This window comes from Cyrtonyx montezumae, unplaced genomic scaffold, assembly GCF_038088225.1.
Source record: "Cyrtonyx montezumae isolate F1298 unplaced genomic scaffold, pur_monq_1.0 scaffold_10, whole genome shotgun sequence".
Classification (NCBI taxonomy): Eukaryota; Metazoa; Chordata; class Aves; order Galliformes; family Odontophoridae; genus Cyrtonyx; species Cyrtonyx montezumae.
Window position 1 is genome coordinate 47,951,965 of NW_027071826.1, and position 16,483 is coordinate 47,968,447.

General features: G+C 40.8%; 1 protein-coding gene across 7 annotated transcripts in view; it reads left to right on the top strand.

The window, feature by feature from the left end:
- Positions 1-15,637, top strand: part of TUB (TUB bipartite transcription factor) — a 115,262-nt gene extending 99,625 nt beyond the window's left edge. For 4 of the 7 annotated variants that reach the window (XM_065755287.1, XM_065755288.1, XM_065755292.1 and 1 more), the window contains 9 exons: positions 797-964; positions 4,435-4,506; positions 5,372-5,493; positions 6,356-6,547; positions 7,100-7,212; positions 8,240-8,354; positions 12,987-13,085; positions 13,492-13,663; positions 14,328-15,637. In XM_065755287.1, the coding sequence (XP_065611359.1) occupies positions 797-964; positions 4,435-4,506; positions 5,372-5,493; positions 6,356-6,547; positions 7,100-7,212; positions 8,240-8,354; positions 12,987-13,085; positions 13,492-13,663; positions 14,328-14,461 (1,187 nt within the window). In that variant the 3' untranslated portion in view covers positions 14,462-15,637. The remainder of the gene's footprint in view (positions 1-796; positions 965-4,434; positions 4,507-5,371; positions 5,494-6,355; positions 6,548-7,099; positions 7,213-8,239; positions 8,355-12,986; positions 13,086-13,491; positions 13,664-14,327) is intronic. The other 3 variants (XM_065755290.1, XM_065755293.1, XM_065755291.1) reach the window with 1 other exon arrangement.
- The last annotated feature ends 846 nt before the right edge of the window (positions 15,638-16,483 follow it).

Consider the following 16,483-nt stretch of genomic DNA (forward strand, 5'->3'; position numbering starts at 1 on the left):
TGCTTTCTCATATAGCTGGTTTAGTAACATATACCAGCACTAAATCACAGCTAAGAGCCGAAGTGTGTTCACAGTCTGATCTTTCTTCAGGACAGTAGGTTGAAACAAGTTAGCTTATGGTAGGAACACCCCCTGCCCACTCTGTATTTTCATTCATGCTTCTTCAGAGGCAAATTACAGCAGTCAGGAGATTATAAATAGAGCCAGAACTTGGAATGACAGTGTGGCTGAGGCTGGAAGGTGCCTCGTGCACTGCCTGGTCCTCCATCCCTGCTCAGAGCAGGTTGCCCAGGACTCATGTCCAGTCTGATCTCAAGTATATCCAAGGATGGAGATTGCAGGGGATGTTTATTATCTTCATGTTTTAATTCTGTCTAACTCTATGGTGGTTTGCTGATTTGGTTAGGCATATTTAGGCTTCTTTGTCTGATCTTCCTGTTATATATGCTGCTAACGCTGCAGGTGAATTTTCTAGGTTTCTGGGTTCTTAATGGAAGTCCTTGTATTTTATAGGGGATGTGGCAGAATCTGGGACTCGGGTTTATTTCAAAACCAGTTGTGTTCCCCTAGGAAAACTAGAATTCTGATCACCTCTTGGATGTTCTGAAGCAGTGCATGTGGGAAGCGACGCTTTTGCCTCAGTTACTATTTTAGTCTTGCTTATGTCTAGAGAGTATTACTAAATGTGAGCCTCTGATCTTTGTTTCCTAGAAAGATGCTTTTTATAAGGGAGTGATTCTCTTTTCAGTAAGTTCTTGACACGATGACAACTAAGGCTGTTGCTGTTGTCTGACAGGAATTGATGGCCCGGCTGCTTTTCAAGATGATGTTCAGAAAGCAGGAAGTCAAGTGCAGATTCTCACTGTTGGGCAGTCTAGCCATGATGAAGATGATGGAGAGAAAATGGCTACTGGCCAACAACAGCAAAGCAAACAGGATCTTAAAACAGCAATGCAGAAAAAGGGTAAGTAGCTAAAGCCACCTTCAGATTCTCATTGCTCGTTTTATTTATGCTGCCTCCTTTTCTTATTGTCATGCTCAGCCCCAGCCTCAGCAGAGATGGTGCTCTTCCTTTCAGACTCTGTTCTCTCCCTAAAAATAATGAAGTTCTCTCTCGTCCTGAGGAACAAGAGCTCCCCAGGCTCTCAGGACCACAGTATTCTCATCTGCAGTACAGCACAGCTATTAGAGCACCAAGCAGATGCTAATGCTCACATCCATCTGTTACGTTTTGACTCCAGGAATCACATACGTGACAGCTGACAAAGAGAATGGAATAACAATATTTAAACAAGAATATTAGTTTGAATTTTACTGTTGGATAAACTGTTCATAATTTCACAACGTGTGTTCATGCTTGGAGGGGTGAAATTACAATGCTGCATTCTGCAGCATTGGTACGAGGTGAATTTGTTCCACGTTGTCCTGAAATGCTCTTGATTTTTTTTTTTTCCTAAAAGCACACATGATTTAGGAGATAGGCTGTGTATGTATGCATTAGTGCATCTGTGCTTCCCTTCCTGCAGTGTTATTATCTTTTGTTAAACATTATCCGTAGGAAGGAAAAAATCCCAAAATCTTCACAAAGCTTTTTCTGAAAGCATTTATTTAGGAGCTGTTCTCCTTCAGTGTATGGCTTTTGAAGCTAAGATGACTTGAGCCAAGTGTACTCTGATGCTTTAAGAATAAACTCCTTGTGTATAAAGAGCAAAATGTAAGTGCAGGCTTGACTCATCTAGAATAGACTATTCGTATCTAAATGCACGCTTCTTGTCTACAGCGCAGTTCTCACTAAGATTCATTTTTTCTGGGACATTACTCTGCAGATGTGAGCAACTTCAACTGAAACGGGCATATTTTATCCAAGTGGGGCACTTCCTGGGCATTTGAGTCAAAGGAATGTTGGCATGACTAACAAGTCCTGGTCTGTGTGATGATTGTGTTGCCTTAGACTATGGCTCAGAATATGTAATGGTGGGACACACTACTTAGTAAAGCTGGTTGACTTAAAAATTATCAGTGGACTTCTCAAATTAGGTCAGAGCACTCAGATTGTTACTCTGGGGGACGTTTTATTTTTGATATTCTTCAAGTTAACGTACATTTTTATTCTCTCAATTATTTGTTTTTCCAGTAGAAGCAATACGTGGTATGACTTCGTTTGTTTACCAAGCTCTGAGCATCCTCCTGGGGCTTTGTTTTTGAGAATGCTGGGGATAATGTTTCTTAACAACAGAACTGTCTGTGGGACACAAAGAAAAGTTTTAAGACAGGACTGCAACTAGTAGTACCTCTGTAAAATATTTTTACTCTGCGTATGTGGCTTTCTGCTTGATACCAGTAGAGGAGGCTTGATAGTATCCCAGCAGTCCTGGGAACCTTTACACAGAGATAGGGCTTTTCATATGGATTCCCGCTGCTGCTTCACTGCCTGTGGCATGTCCTTTTTGGCATGTCCCCACTGGTCTAAAAGGCATTTAGAATCGCTTTCTCCCATCAGTCCACTTCTTGCACAGAACAGGAGCAATAGGAGCAAACCACTGCGGTGAATGCTCACTGTCCGGATGGGAAGGGGCAGGTCAAGTCCCATTAGATTTGCTTATCCTGATTTGTCCCTGTTCTACTTTGTAACTTTAACTTTGTGGAGAGAAACCTCTTCCAGCATATATATTTCTCTTCTCTGAGGATCACTCAGCGAGTCAAGCTCAGTTATGAGACAAGAGGGCGTGGGCTAGTTGAGTGTGAAGAGAATATGCTGTTTGCAAGAAAATGCCAAATGTTTTATTTGATTTCTCCATCTGTTGGAAATTGCCATAGCTCGAATTATTTTGTTCCTGCAGGAAATATTTGTCCTTTTAATTTCAGAAGTCTTAATACGTATAGGTCCTTGCTGGCAAATGAGTCACTAGGACAGAGCTACACTTCCCTAATTTTCACCACTGAATAATTCACTTTCATTCTTCACGTTTATCAATTTTCTGTATGTCTCCTTAAAGACTCGGAGTGAACAATCTGATCTTAGATCTTTCCACCTAGAGATACAGCTCTTTTGAAATTTAGAGAAGAAATAGGTTTGATTTCTGGATTCAAGAACGGCACAGGAGCTCTCTGAAGCATTCTTCCCCACAGTGTGGTCCTCACTGCAGGCTTTTCCAAGGCAGGCAGAGAATTTCCCCCACCAACATTTTGCATGGCTGTAGAAGCAAATTATTTATGTCTGTGCTGAATAACGTATGCACGTATGGCTTCTCTGCATGGATGCCAGCTGAAGCACTGCTTCTCCTAACCATGCATATTTGACTAGGACACTGGTTGTCATCATTAACAAATAATGTATGTGATTAATGTGTGTGATTAATAATGACTGAGTTCTGCAGGCTTTAAAAATACCATTGACCCTTGAATTCAGGCTCCCTTGCATAACCAGGTCCTACTAAAACTTTTTGCTGGCATGCTGGCTGCTGTATGTCCAGTCTGGGGCAACTGAGAAGCAGACTGTGAGATCACTCATGATACAACTGAACAAAATATTGCAGCGTGCTTCTGTTTCATTTTTATTCACTCTTACTGCTTCGGTGTTGTTTTGTTGCCAGGTATGCATCTGGTGTCAAAAGCTATTTGAAAGGGCATGCATTGAAGTTACTGGAAAGAGCAATAACATAAAAAATACTTAAGAGCTTTTTGATGTTTATTTTCCTCATTCATTTCCAAAATTGGAAGTGAAGGAAGCCATTACTGGTACACATTCTGGTATTTATATTTTTATGGTAGTTCGGTCTCTGCTCATTGCAGACCAAGCTCATATTCCAGAGGCTAAGTTACCTGAAAATCTCCATGTACACCTGTGAAAGTTCAGAAGCACCATTTAGATAGCCTAATAAAGATAATGCAGGCCCACTGGGCACAGGCTTTGAGGCAGAATTTAGGCCAAATGTGAGTCTGAATACATCGTTTCAGTGTTACTGAAGAAATATTTGTATATATAATATGCATATATACCAATATTTGTATTATTTATATATAATATAAATATTGTGTCCGTGTTTATGACTTGTATTTATTAGATCAGTGGGCTTTCTTTTGGTGTGTGTGTTAGAATTAGGCCAAAAACTTGCCATGAAGGGCATGACATGCACAGAAGTGTTTGTGGCACAGCCTTTTAGCTCAGACGATGCTTTCTGAAGCCTGAGCTCTGTGAATCAGGACTGTATGGCTATATTCAAAATCCCCAAAGGAGTGGCAGTGCGTATATGTGGTGGAAAGTGCTTTGGTCACGCAGAATGACACAATGTCCCTAACCGAAAATTGTGGCAGCAGTGTTTTAGCCCCACGTGGTAACCTTTTAGTCCTGTGAAGAATGCTGTTGATGAGTTACCCTCGTTCAGGCAATTCAGGGTTTGCAGAATCACTCCCATAGATGTTTTCCTTACCTAGATTCCCATGCAAATACATCCTGGTCCTCTTCCACTTCCCAGTCCAGTCTTGTCGCCCTGGATCATGTTCCTGGTAAGTACAGAAAGAAAAAATTAATTATCCCCGTGTCATTTAGCTCTAGAAATCCTCGAGTTTAATTTTATCCTTCTGTCATCCTTAACAGTAGTGGAGATTCTGGACCAGGTGGTTGCTGTATTATTCTGTTTTGTGGTTTTTTGGGTGGGATGGGGGGAAGAGGAAGGGTAAGAAATACTGCATAGTCTGCCTCTGGTATGTAAAACGAGAGTACAGCATGACTTCTGAAAAAACTAGACCTGGCAATTGTCCTGTTGTCGAATACTTTCTGCTGCCAAGTCCTGTTTGATGTTCAAAGTTTTGTTCCTCTTTGAAATGTCTGAGGCTTTGAATTCTTTAAAGTCAGATTTTTAAGCTCTGAGGCAGTACCTTTGGCCTAGGTAGGCTGGTACTGCTTTTCACGTGAAATAAATATGCATAAGAACATTTCCTTAATGTGAATGTTTTCTTCTCAGCACAAGATCGCATAGGAACAGTTAAAAGTGTACTGCAGAAGTGTTCTTATTTTAATTGACAAGGTTTCCAAAGGGCTGTGATAGCTTTTCTACTCAGTCGTGTTGTGTTTGAAGTACTTGATGGCGTTAAGATTTAAATTTCATTCCTCACTGTGTATTTTTCTTGTATCGCTGCATAACATTCTTCCCTGTGGAGTGGAAACCATGCTGCTTCCTACCTCATTTGCTGAAATGGTTTGGCTTCTCCATGCAGATGCTGTCTCACCACTCATTTATATGGTGCCTCACGTAGTGAACTCCCTCACACAGGTGTATCTTCTCACCTGGGAGCCTAAGGGTGCAACAACACAAGACGTGATATTTTGTATCAAGTATTAGTATATCATAGTGCACTACTTTCTCCTCAGGCATTTCAAGCAGCATGAATTTTGACGAGGAAGAGGATGAGGAAGATGCAGACAGCTCTAGCTCCTCCCAGCTAAACAGTAACACCCGGCCTGGTTCTGCCACAAGCAAGAAATCCAGTAAGGTAAGTAAGGGGTCAGTGCTGAATAAGGAGCGTGCGTGTCACCGTGCACAGCATCAGTTCAAGGCACGGACAGAATAGGCCTGGTTTTTTGTTTTGTCTTCAGTATGTACTTACAGCATCTCTGAGCTAATTTACTGCGAAAGCTCTCAGTTCACAGAAGTAATAAAAATAATGACCTGGAGTAAAGAATAGGAGATATTGTCCAAAACTGAATGAAGAGGAAGGTAAACCGTAAATATTTACCTTGCCTATCCTGCCTCTTGCAGGATCTCAGAAGGATCTTTTGTTTCTACTGTCTTTCTTCTTAGCGTTTTTCCACTCTGCTTTGTTGCTGCTGTCTGAAGATAAAACAAAGCTTCAGGGTGCTCAAATATTCCAAATCACCAGCTCTTGTTCAAATAGCTGATGATGGCTCACTCCTTTGTGTACTGTAGCTGCCTTCTCAGCCCTTTTAGAGATTTCTCCAGCTTAAACTGTCTCTCAGCCATCTTCCTTCAATCAAAGAATATTGCTGTCCATAGGTATGAACCTTCTCAAAAGAGAAACGTTTTGAGATGAGAAAGCGTGAGCCAGAGCTTGATTTTGTAATGTTACAGCACTCTGATCGTGCAGCTGCCAGTTCTTCTTTGCCAGATGCATCTGTATGCTCAGCATCAGCTGGACAGAGAACTGCTCTGTGGGCCTTTGGTAGGCAAGAGCTCAACCAGCTGTACAGGGAGATGTTTGATCAGTTGCCTTGAAGGCCTCTGTGGCTGTATGTCCTTTTGGTTTATGGTGTGCTGTTGGACTGTCAGCAATTGTCATTCCTTCATACTTGTAACTGGGTATCTCAAGGAAACCTGAGTTTTGCTCACTGTTTCAGGAGGTGGCCTCAGCTCCTAGTCCTTCCACAGATGAGCCTCTCATCAGAGTCGATGACCTGGAGGAATTTGCTGTAAGACCTGCTTCACAGGGTGTCACCGTCAAATGCAGAATCACAAGAGACAAGAAAGGAATGGATCGAGGGATGTACCCTACATATTACCTCCACTTGGAAAGGGAGCATGGTAAAAAGGTCATAAAATAACTTGAATAGCATAACAGTTGCATCTGAATATTAAATATATATATATATAAATCTGGAGAAGTCTTGCAAGGAAAATGTAATCTTGTATTTTATATGCCTTTTCACTGAGATCTGCCCTAGCCCTCCAAAAGCAGAACAGCAGCATCACTTCCCTCTGCTGCCGTTCTCCATATGTCTTATCTTTGGCCTGAAGTAATGCATGCGTGGCACCTTTTTCTGAGAGCAGTTGGGGCTTTCTGCACTCCGTGGGCTGAAAAACATCTATTTTCAATTCCAGCGGAAGAGACAATGCAACCTGGAATTAAACATTTAACAAAATAGATTGGATTTAATTATTTAAACCATAAATAATGGACCGAATGGTTGAGAACTCATTTTCCCTTCCCGATTTTTATCTGGTTTTGCTAAGTCCCAGGAGATCTTCTTCTACTTTGCTTACGATGCTAGAAGACAGAAAAATTGCCTGTGGTTTCCTTATATCAAAGGTGTGCTCTAACCCTTTTGGCATTCTAACATATGATGCTTTTTTGCACTGCTTAGGTGTTTCTGTTAGCTGGAAGGAAACGAAAGAAGAGTAAAACCTCCAATTACCTCATCTCCATAGACCCAACTGATCTGTCTCGAGGTGGAGAGAGTTTTATTGGAAAACTGAGGTAAAGACAGAAGCATCTTAGATTTTTTTTTTTTAATATAGTTCAATATAAAATTAAGAAGCCTTTAATCAGTGTGAGTTCTTATTTGGAGGTTTGGATACATCAGATGATAATGGTACTGCAGTTTAGCAGTATCCAAGACATGGTTTCAAAACACCTCAATTATTTATGAAATCACATCTTATTAAAAGAAGTCAGCAGTCCGAGGCTCTTCAAAGCTCAAAGGGCATGTTCCCAAGGGTTATGGGCATCTGAAGATGCAGACAGCATATCTTAATGAGATTTTGAGAAGTGCACGAGCAGATTGTGTCTACCCACTATTGATAGAAACACTTTGGAAGTTCTGTCTCTTAGATAATCTGAAAATCTCTTGGTTTTTGCCTGTTTCTGGAGATCCCAATTAGAGTTATTTACATGTAGTGGACTCTGCTCAGAACTACTTGCTTCTTTTCTGTCTGTCATCCCATCATACATCCATCTGTTGTTGATACATACGAGGTGCCTCTCAATGTGTGTTTGGATTGTCTGTGCCTGAGGAGAGGGACCGCACTACTAATTGCTGTTTGCCTGTATGGATCTCAGAACTCCCATGTGCTACTGCAGTGCAAACACAGAGTGAGGATAATGCAGCTTAGTGTGTTCTATTTTGCAGTCCTTGATATGAAACTAAGCTTATTTGTAACCTTATGAAAATCACTGTCTGTAGTCCAGCAGAGCTAGTAGTCAGGAAAGAAAGCCGATGATAGTTTAGATGGTAAGCATACTGCAAAAAAAGAAAAAATAATCAGACGTTTCTGAATTGTCCTCTTGAATTTACTAGTTTACGAGATGCCCTGAGTCTTCAGACAGGGACATTACATCTTTGTCATGGCCTTTAATCTAGACCTTACCGCTCAGCTAGGGTTAGAGTTAAGTGTTTGTACTTGATATTCTTCGTCTTTCCTTTGGAGTTACGATGCAGTAAAGGATAGATATCTGAGGCAGTGTTATTGACAAATGGTGATTGGATTTTCCATTTTTTTGATAGATCAAATCTTATGGGAACTAAGTTTACAGTATATGACAATGGAGTAAATCCAGTGAAAACAACATCAAGCCTGGAGGCGAGTGTCCTGCGTCAGGAGCTAGCTGCTATTTGTTATGTAAGTACTGCTCACAGGCAAAATATGCAGGAAAGGGCAGTTCAGTTTCTGAAACAGCACACTGAATTTCCTTCTCACTTCAAGTTATGTAAATCAACAATTATGCTTTGGCATAGCAAGACATCTGATCTTCAATAGGGAAACCAGGAAATTCAGTGGAAAGTAAGAGTTGAAAAAATACTGTGCAAAGAACCAGGTTGCCCTGTTCCCTGTTTTGGTCAAAAGCCATTAGAGCTTTTACATAACCTTGTTGAAGGGGTAGGATGCTTCACAGTCTGCAGACATCATCCGAGAGAGCCTCCAGCACGGGGAGGAGCTGTACACGTGGAATTACTGCACTAAGGCCTGATGGTTTTTAAGGACATTTTAGAGGAGGATAATAAAAGCTATAAAACTCCTTTTTAATGGGAAGGAAAAAAAAAAAGCTAAAATGCAACTGAATGAGAAACAAACCTGTTAGAGGAGTCTAAATAGTGTTGGTTAGGGGCAATGCAGACAGTCAGGTCTTGAAGCACAGTTGTTTTAGAATGACTGCTAGATGACTGCTGCCACAAGAGTATTCTTTCTGTCCAGAAATCTCTGGGCCCAGGAAACTCTTCCAGTCAGAATCGCTATGTGCAGTTCTACAGAAGGTTTTCTGTTTTCCCAGTTCAACAACTGCCAAAAATACCCAAGAACACTTTTTCTGATAAGTTGCTGTCCAGTTTTAGTCAGGATTGCCTGGAGCTCTTTCAGTTTAAAATCTGGCTGTAACAGCAAATCCCCATATAGGCACAGAATGTGTTCCTGGAAAGATCTGCTTTAGGATGTGGGAAGCAGTGTGGGGAGCCTGGAAGTTTCAGCAGGAAAGGAAGAGGAAAGCCAAGAGCAATCCGATTAGCAGGGTTTAAAATCAGAGTCCAGGATTTGATGCGAGTTTGTATCATCAAATGAAGTCTCAGTAAGAACCTAGAATAACTTGCATTTTTAATAAAGGTAATTTTACTGGTTTACACAGGAGAGCATTCTCTGGAGCCAGGTAATGGTTTAGTGCAAACTGGAAGTTCAAAGAGAAAAGGGTCACAGTTTTAAAAAGGTTATATATTGAAAAATTAAGGCGCTGCTTGTAGAAGTGAATAACGCTGATACTTGAACCATTAATGTTACCAAATAAACAACTTTGTTGCTGTCAGTAGAAGTATTTAGAAGTGCAGTGCAAGTCTTGAAAAGAAAAGAAAAGAACCGTGGCTTCTGTGGAGAGCTTGTGGCTAAGACTAAAGCTCTTCCTGTTTTCGGACCAGCAGTATAAAACTTGTACATTTGTTGATGACTTATTCCACTGCTGCTGTAGTACTCATGGAGAAAGGCAGCAGGCTTGCAGGTGTGCTATGGGCAGAGGACTAAAGGAAATCTGAATGATGTTCCATTAATAGGTAGGTTTGCAAAGATCAGATTATTGTTTTTGGCTGCAGCAGAACCAGAGTAAAAAACGCTATAAAGAGCACTCCTGAAAAACCCTTGTCCTAAAGTAACCTCTTAATTCCTGCCTTGAGATTTTTCCTGCAGCAAAAGCTGTAATGAACAACCTGTTGAAAGTGCCACTATGCAGTTTGCTATCTTTCAGCTCATCCAATCAAGTACCCATCTGGAGAGCAGGCTGTACCTGCTTCCACCAACTTACTACGCCTGACCTGCTGATGATTCAGCACTCTAGTTTATACAGTCAGAAAGTGTTGATGCATCTGTTGTTAACTGTGGGATAATGGTGTTGAGAACTCTCATTGATCTTATAAGGCTTAGGCAGGAAAAGAATGTGTACGGTGACTGGAAGTGAGTTTGAGTGATGTGGGTGGACTTAGAGAGATGCTATGCACTGTTGTGGATAGAAAATAAGTGTGGCTAAAGTGCAATTAGAGTTGAAGCACACCAGTACTGCAGATGACAACAAAAAGGGCTTTTCTAAATATGCAAACAGCAAAAGGAGCACCAGAGGTAACGTTGCTTGGTTACTTTATGAGGATGGTCACCTCACAAATAGGGATATGGACAAAGCAAAGATGTTCAATGCTTTCTTCACCTATGTCTTCAACACCGATGGGCTCTGGGACCAACTGCAGGGTCTTCTTTCTTGCCCTTCATGAAAACTGGGAAAATGTTTGCTGACTGACTGGGAGTACTCTAGGTCTGTGCAGTTTGGTGCAACATAAGGACATAAAATTGTTTGTTAGAGACTGTTCAAAGGAGAGCAACGAAGATGGTGAAGGGTCTAGAGGGCAGGATGTACGAGGCAGCAGCTGAGGTCCCTCAGTTTGCTGAGCCCAGAGGCTGAGGGGAGGCCTCATGGTAGCTGCAGCTCCTCATGGCGGGGGTGAGCTCTGTTCTCTGGTGACAGTGACAGGGCCTGAGGGAATGGCATGGAACTGCGTCGTGGAGCTCACCTTAGGACATTTCAAGTAATATTTAATAAAGTTAGTGCAAGAACCAAGTTTTATCAAGTGCTTGCTCATCACCATGTTTACTCCTCTTGACGATGGTAAGTTGGCATATTAATAAACCTAGAGCAGCACCTAACGGCTGATTGCAGAATTGCTTGGCAAGATTATCAAGAAGCAGGGAGGTGTAACTGTACCATTTGTACCCGAAGATTCCTTTATACCCTTAGTGTCTCACAATTGCCTGCAGAATCTGATACAGCTGGTATCAGATTCTGCAGGCGGGGAGCTCAGCTGATACTGTGAGGTATGGCTCTGCCTTATTTAAATGAAGCACTAATCAAACCACATCTTTCTGCTCAAACTGTGATTGCTTGCTTTGTGCTCAAATGTAGTGGTGATTCTGAGCTTTCTCCGGAATGTATCTGCAGGTTATAGGAACAACAAGGCACATCTGTGTAAATCAAATCCAGAGTTGCTGAAGAAAAGGCTTGTTTGTGAGTTCCTATGTTCCACCATCAAGGCTATTTGTAGTCTTGAATGTACACACGACATAATAGAGCTGGGAAATAGTAGAGAAGCAGGCAAGGGACAAGGGGAATTGTGTTTGGATGTGAGGTGTATTGGAAATGTCTGCTCTTTCTAGAAGCTCCTCTTTTGTCCCTGCTGTTTTCTTCATATACTGTACGCTCATAGAATTTTAACTCTGTACTTTGAGTTTAGCAGAAGGGCCATGTTTGCGAAGGAATCTTTGATGTAGTTGTTGATTGATGCAATGTGAGAATAGAAACCATTCCCTTTTTAGCATTTAAGTGAAAATCCAAAGAATAGGGTCGTATTGTTTCAGAGTGATAATGTTTCTTGTTGGGAGGAAAGTGATTCAGCACCACTATTTAATCTTACCTTGAACAATATCTTCAAGCAGTCAGCGTCTAAATGAATTCTGTTTAGTGCAACTGCAGCTTATTGAGCAGTAAAGCTTGTACAGCGTTTCAGAGAAGGCCAAAATTGTCAGTAGTCAGCAGAAAGCAAATGCATGAACCTCAGAAGTTGTATTCTGCTCTGCTGAATCTCTCATCCTGCATATAAAATCTGCCGGCAGCCGTTTGAGTTTGAGTTTTGTCACTATACAAAAGTAAGTAGGTGTTCCCAGCTAAACTGAACATTAGCCCTTTGCCAAGGGCCGTGATGTGATTCAGAAAGGAGGTTCCATTTTTCCAATTAATGTATATAGTCGTGGAGATACATAAATGTACCTGGATTGCTTCTAGAATATTCATTAAAAATGTCTCTGTGGAATTTTCTCTGTGTGCGTTACAAACTTCAGTGAGTTGTGTAGAATCTCCAGATGACTGGCAGACATAACCAAAGCGATTTCAACGGTCTGATAGATTGCAAAACTTGTTCCATCCAAATAAATTTTGCACAAATCCCTGCACGTGGGAATGTTGAAAGGGAAGAATCACAAGTGACACCCCTGACACCTCCCCCCCACCCCCGAAAAATACCACAAACTAAGGCATGAGCTGGATCTTTCAGAGGTATCACTATTTCATGTGGTTGTGTTGTGAGAGGATAATACAGTACTGGATGCTTTTGTGAAAAGCTGGTCAGAAACACATCAGATCACGCTTAATGGAAGAACTTGTACTTCATGTTGGTGCCCATGTTATCGCTTTTCTTTCTCTGCTTTCATAGCTTAACAATTTGCATTTGTGCTAATGTGTGGTGTGTTGTTGTTTTTTTTTTTACCATACTCATCTCTTAGCACAACATATCTGGAGACTTAGAAAACCACAGCACAGGCAACAGATGCTCTTACTGGCAGCTTCTTCGTTTGTTCTTGTGCTGACTCTGGAATAAAAGGAGTCCCATTATTTAATTTGGTCTCCCATCAAAATGTGTGACTGCATTTTATGTTTTCTAAGCAGCATCCAAGCAGTCTGGTTAGGCCATATCCTTATTTAACAAAGGGATATGTTTTTTAACTGTATTAAGGTTGCTGGCACCCAGTGCTGAGAATGTCTTTGCTTCTATTTTTCCTGTTAGAGCTTCTCAGAGAAAGACAGAACGTCTGGTGTGCCAGTAAAGGTGGAAGCTCAAGATATTTTTTTTTAATGGACTGACTTAAGTTCCCTGGGCTGCTACTCTGCTGTCTCTGTTGAAGAAGTAGACTTTAAAAATACTGAATATGATGAACTCTTTTCTAAATTTTTTTTAGGAAACAAATATCCTGGGGTTTAAAGGACCTCGTAAGATGAGCGTGATCATACCGGGAATGAATATGGACCATGAAAGAGTTTCCATCAGACCGCGAAATGTAAGTCATGCCTTCAGTCAACAAGAAAAATTACTTGAATTTTCCTTCAGTGATTGTTTTTAGGGTTGTTTATTTTCTTCGTTTCTAGAGATTTTGAGGCTAAAAAAGTATTTAAACAGATGAATAACAATGGCATGTGTGAGTAGTTCTGTGATTCGTAACGGTGTATTTTGATAACGAAAGATACAACTAACCTTTCCCAAGCTGTGGAAAGAACTCGAGTGCACAGTCTCATTAAGATACTCAGAAATCTCTTTCATTCTACGATGCTGTGCTGAGAATTGAGAATGGCAGTTAAGCCTTTGGGATGAATTTATGAAGTTGTTTGTTTGTTTTTTTTTTAATGAGTATATTTGTACATGTTGATGGATTGTTAAACTGAAATGCTCATGTGTGGTGTGTGCAGGAACATGAGACGCTGCTTGCAAGATGGCAGAACAAAAACACAGAGAGTGTCATTGAGCTGCATAACAAAACTCCCATCTGGAACGATGACACCCAGTCCTATGTTTTAAATTTCCATGGTCGAGTCACACAAGCCTCAGTGAAAAACTTCCAAATTATTCATGATACTGACCGTAAGTATCATCCTTCATCTGTTAATATGTAGAAACAGTACTGCATACCCAACCTGACAACGATTCTGCCCTTACTGCTACCTGAGTGAATTCAGTTTAGCCCTTAGGGTCCAGCTCACTGCTCCTCTGCCTCATTCTTGGGACAGGTTTCCTCTTGCTAACAGAGTGCAAAAAGGGAAAAAACGTTGAGAATTTCTTGAATGTCATACAACAGAGATGTGACAACATCTAGACCACAGTCACACATTTTCTTCCCTTTTTATCCTTACTTGTCTTCTTGCCTGTAGTTAAGTAAAGTAGGAAACAAATTAATTCGTTCCTGGTGCGAGACTCAGCACACGTAAGGAACTTGGACATTTTATGGAGAAACAATCTCCCTTCTGTATTTGCAAAAAACAAACAAACAAACAAAAACAGAAAGAATCTGTTATTTTCTAACAAGTCTCATAATCCTTAGTCACTTAGATATTCCTCACTCAGACTATTCTTGCTTCTCCCTGTGATATCACCACACCTGCTCCCCTAAGTAACTGTTGTGAAGTTTGATGTGTGAGCAAGTTTGTGTTTTGTTCAGCTGGGCCAGGAGGATGTTGCATGTATACTTATTTAGTGAGAGTTGCAAGCAAAAATAATGTTTTGTCATTTCTTGTGGCCTTTCTTGCAGCGGACTATATAGTGATGCAGTTTGGCCGTGTGGCTGAGGACGTGTTCACCATGGACTACAACTACCCAATGTGTGCTCTACAAGCCTTTGCTATTGCCCTTTCAAGTTTTGACAGCAAGCTGGCTTGTGAGTAAAGGGGCGTGAGAGAGCATCCACTCAGAGGAAGCAGTTTGCCATATGATTTCCAATTCCTGCCGGTGTCACTTATGGTCCAAACTAAGGTCAGGGAAAACACAATTGTGGAGGACTGCTGGAGAGAAATTGAAATGAACCTTCTAAAAATTCAGGACATTCAGGAAATAATGCTTTCCTTTATTTCTTTTTCTGTCATATTTTTCTGGAAGCAGCATTGAGTTTGTATAAATAGTTCTGTCTCATGTCCTTGATTTTGTTCTGGAGATGTGCCATGATATTCTCTACCGTGGCTCTAGGAGCACCATTATAACGGCGTGTCTTTTTTAAATCCAGAAAGTGCGCTCTCTACAGTTTCCTTTTTACATTTTAAGAATTATCCCAAGGCTGCAGTCGTACCTCAAGGTTGCATTCCTACATCGAATAATCAGAACTTCACTTCATCCAACATGAAAGAAAAGATCACAGACAAAAAAAAAAAAAAAAGCACTTTTTTGAATTTGCCAGGATCCGGTGTAGCTTACGGCCAAGTCTGAGGGTTGAAAAGCTATCTGGACTGAACTTGATGCATTACTATTGTACACGTAGAGAAGGGCATGATGAATTTTAATTACAGTAGGAGGAAAAGGAGAAGTAGAAAGCACAAAATAATGTTGCACAAGTCACTTAAATTCTGAGCTGTCTTTATGTTTTAACATCTATAAGCTTTTTAATTTGTTTCAAATGAAAATGTATTGGAAGTACAGGAAAGGAAAAGCTCTAGATGCCAAGAAAACAAAATGTACGCTGAATTTGGCATGTTGCGTGTTGGGAATCGATAGCCTTGTATTGCTGTGGTGACTGAAACCTGCTTTGTATGAAGTGATCCAAACAGTTGGGTAAAGGCTCTCTGCAGAGAATCAGGCTGTGTAAAGCTGAGGAAGGTAAACGGAAATATTTTATTAAATTTGTCTGGCCTTTTTGCGATTTCACTATTTGTTGACTGCAGTTTTTGAAGTTTCGGCAACCACCACTTTTCATATTTATTTCCCATTGCAAGAATGCTTGAAACCAGATGAAACTGTATGCTGATCTGTGACGTAAACGTGCCAGCAACTGAGCAAAATCCTTCTAGGCCAATGTAGCGTATGCTGCATGCCAATCAGATGTTGGAAGGACACTAAGTAGTTCAAAATAGTGTGAGGTTTTTATTTCAATTTAAGAATAGAATATACAAACAAATACCATTTCAAAACACAAGTGAAGTGCAAGCTTCTTTTCTAAATGTCTCAAAGCCTAGAGCTGCAACTGAAAGCACAGCATAAAGTACCTTTAAAAAAGCAAATCTTTTTGCCATAGTTCCATATAATGTAATTACCCATTTATACACAAAGTAACAGAATTCTTATGTCTGTCAATGGTTTGTGGGCCGGTTTGACCCAGTACTGTGACGATTGAGTCAGGGGACCCATGGGCCCATGCCCGGGGAAGAGGAAGGGGGAAAGAGAAAAAGGGAGATGGGCCCAGGTAAAAAACAGCAGCAACAATCTGAGGAGGAAAGCTAATTTACTAAATAAGATACCAGAAAGCAAAATAACACAATAATAATGCAAAGCATCGCACAGTGCTCTGGGGGATGGAGTTCTTCTCTTCTGAGACAGGTATACCCAGAACTATCGATGATCCACGGAGCTGGAGCATCAACTCTTTAAATGCACTACATGATGTTATGATGTGGATTATCAATAATGTAACAAAAGTCACAAAACCATGACATTCCACACCTTATTCAACATGCTTTATATGTGTATATACACACACAGAAACAATGATTAATAAGCATTAAATATAAACACATACAACACATATATATACATATATACATGGAATTACTGAGAGCGCTCTCCCAACATCAAATTCCGTTGTATACATTGAACATCCCCATTCTTCTGCATCACCCACCAAGTGGACCCTGGTCCCTGAGCAAAAACTGTTCCACGGACAGGTTTGCCCTCTCCACAAGCTGGAAGGCATTTTGTTGTTCT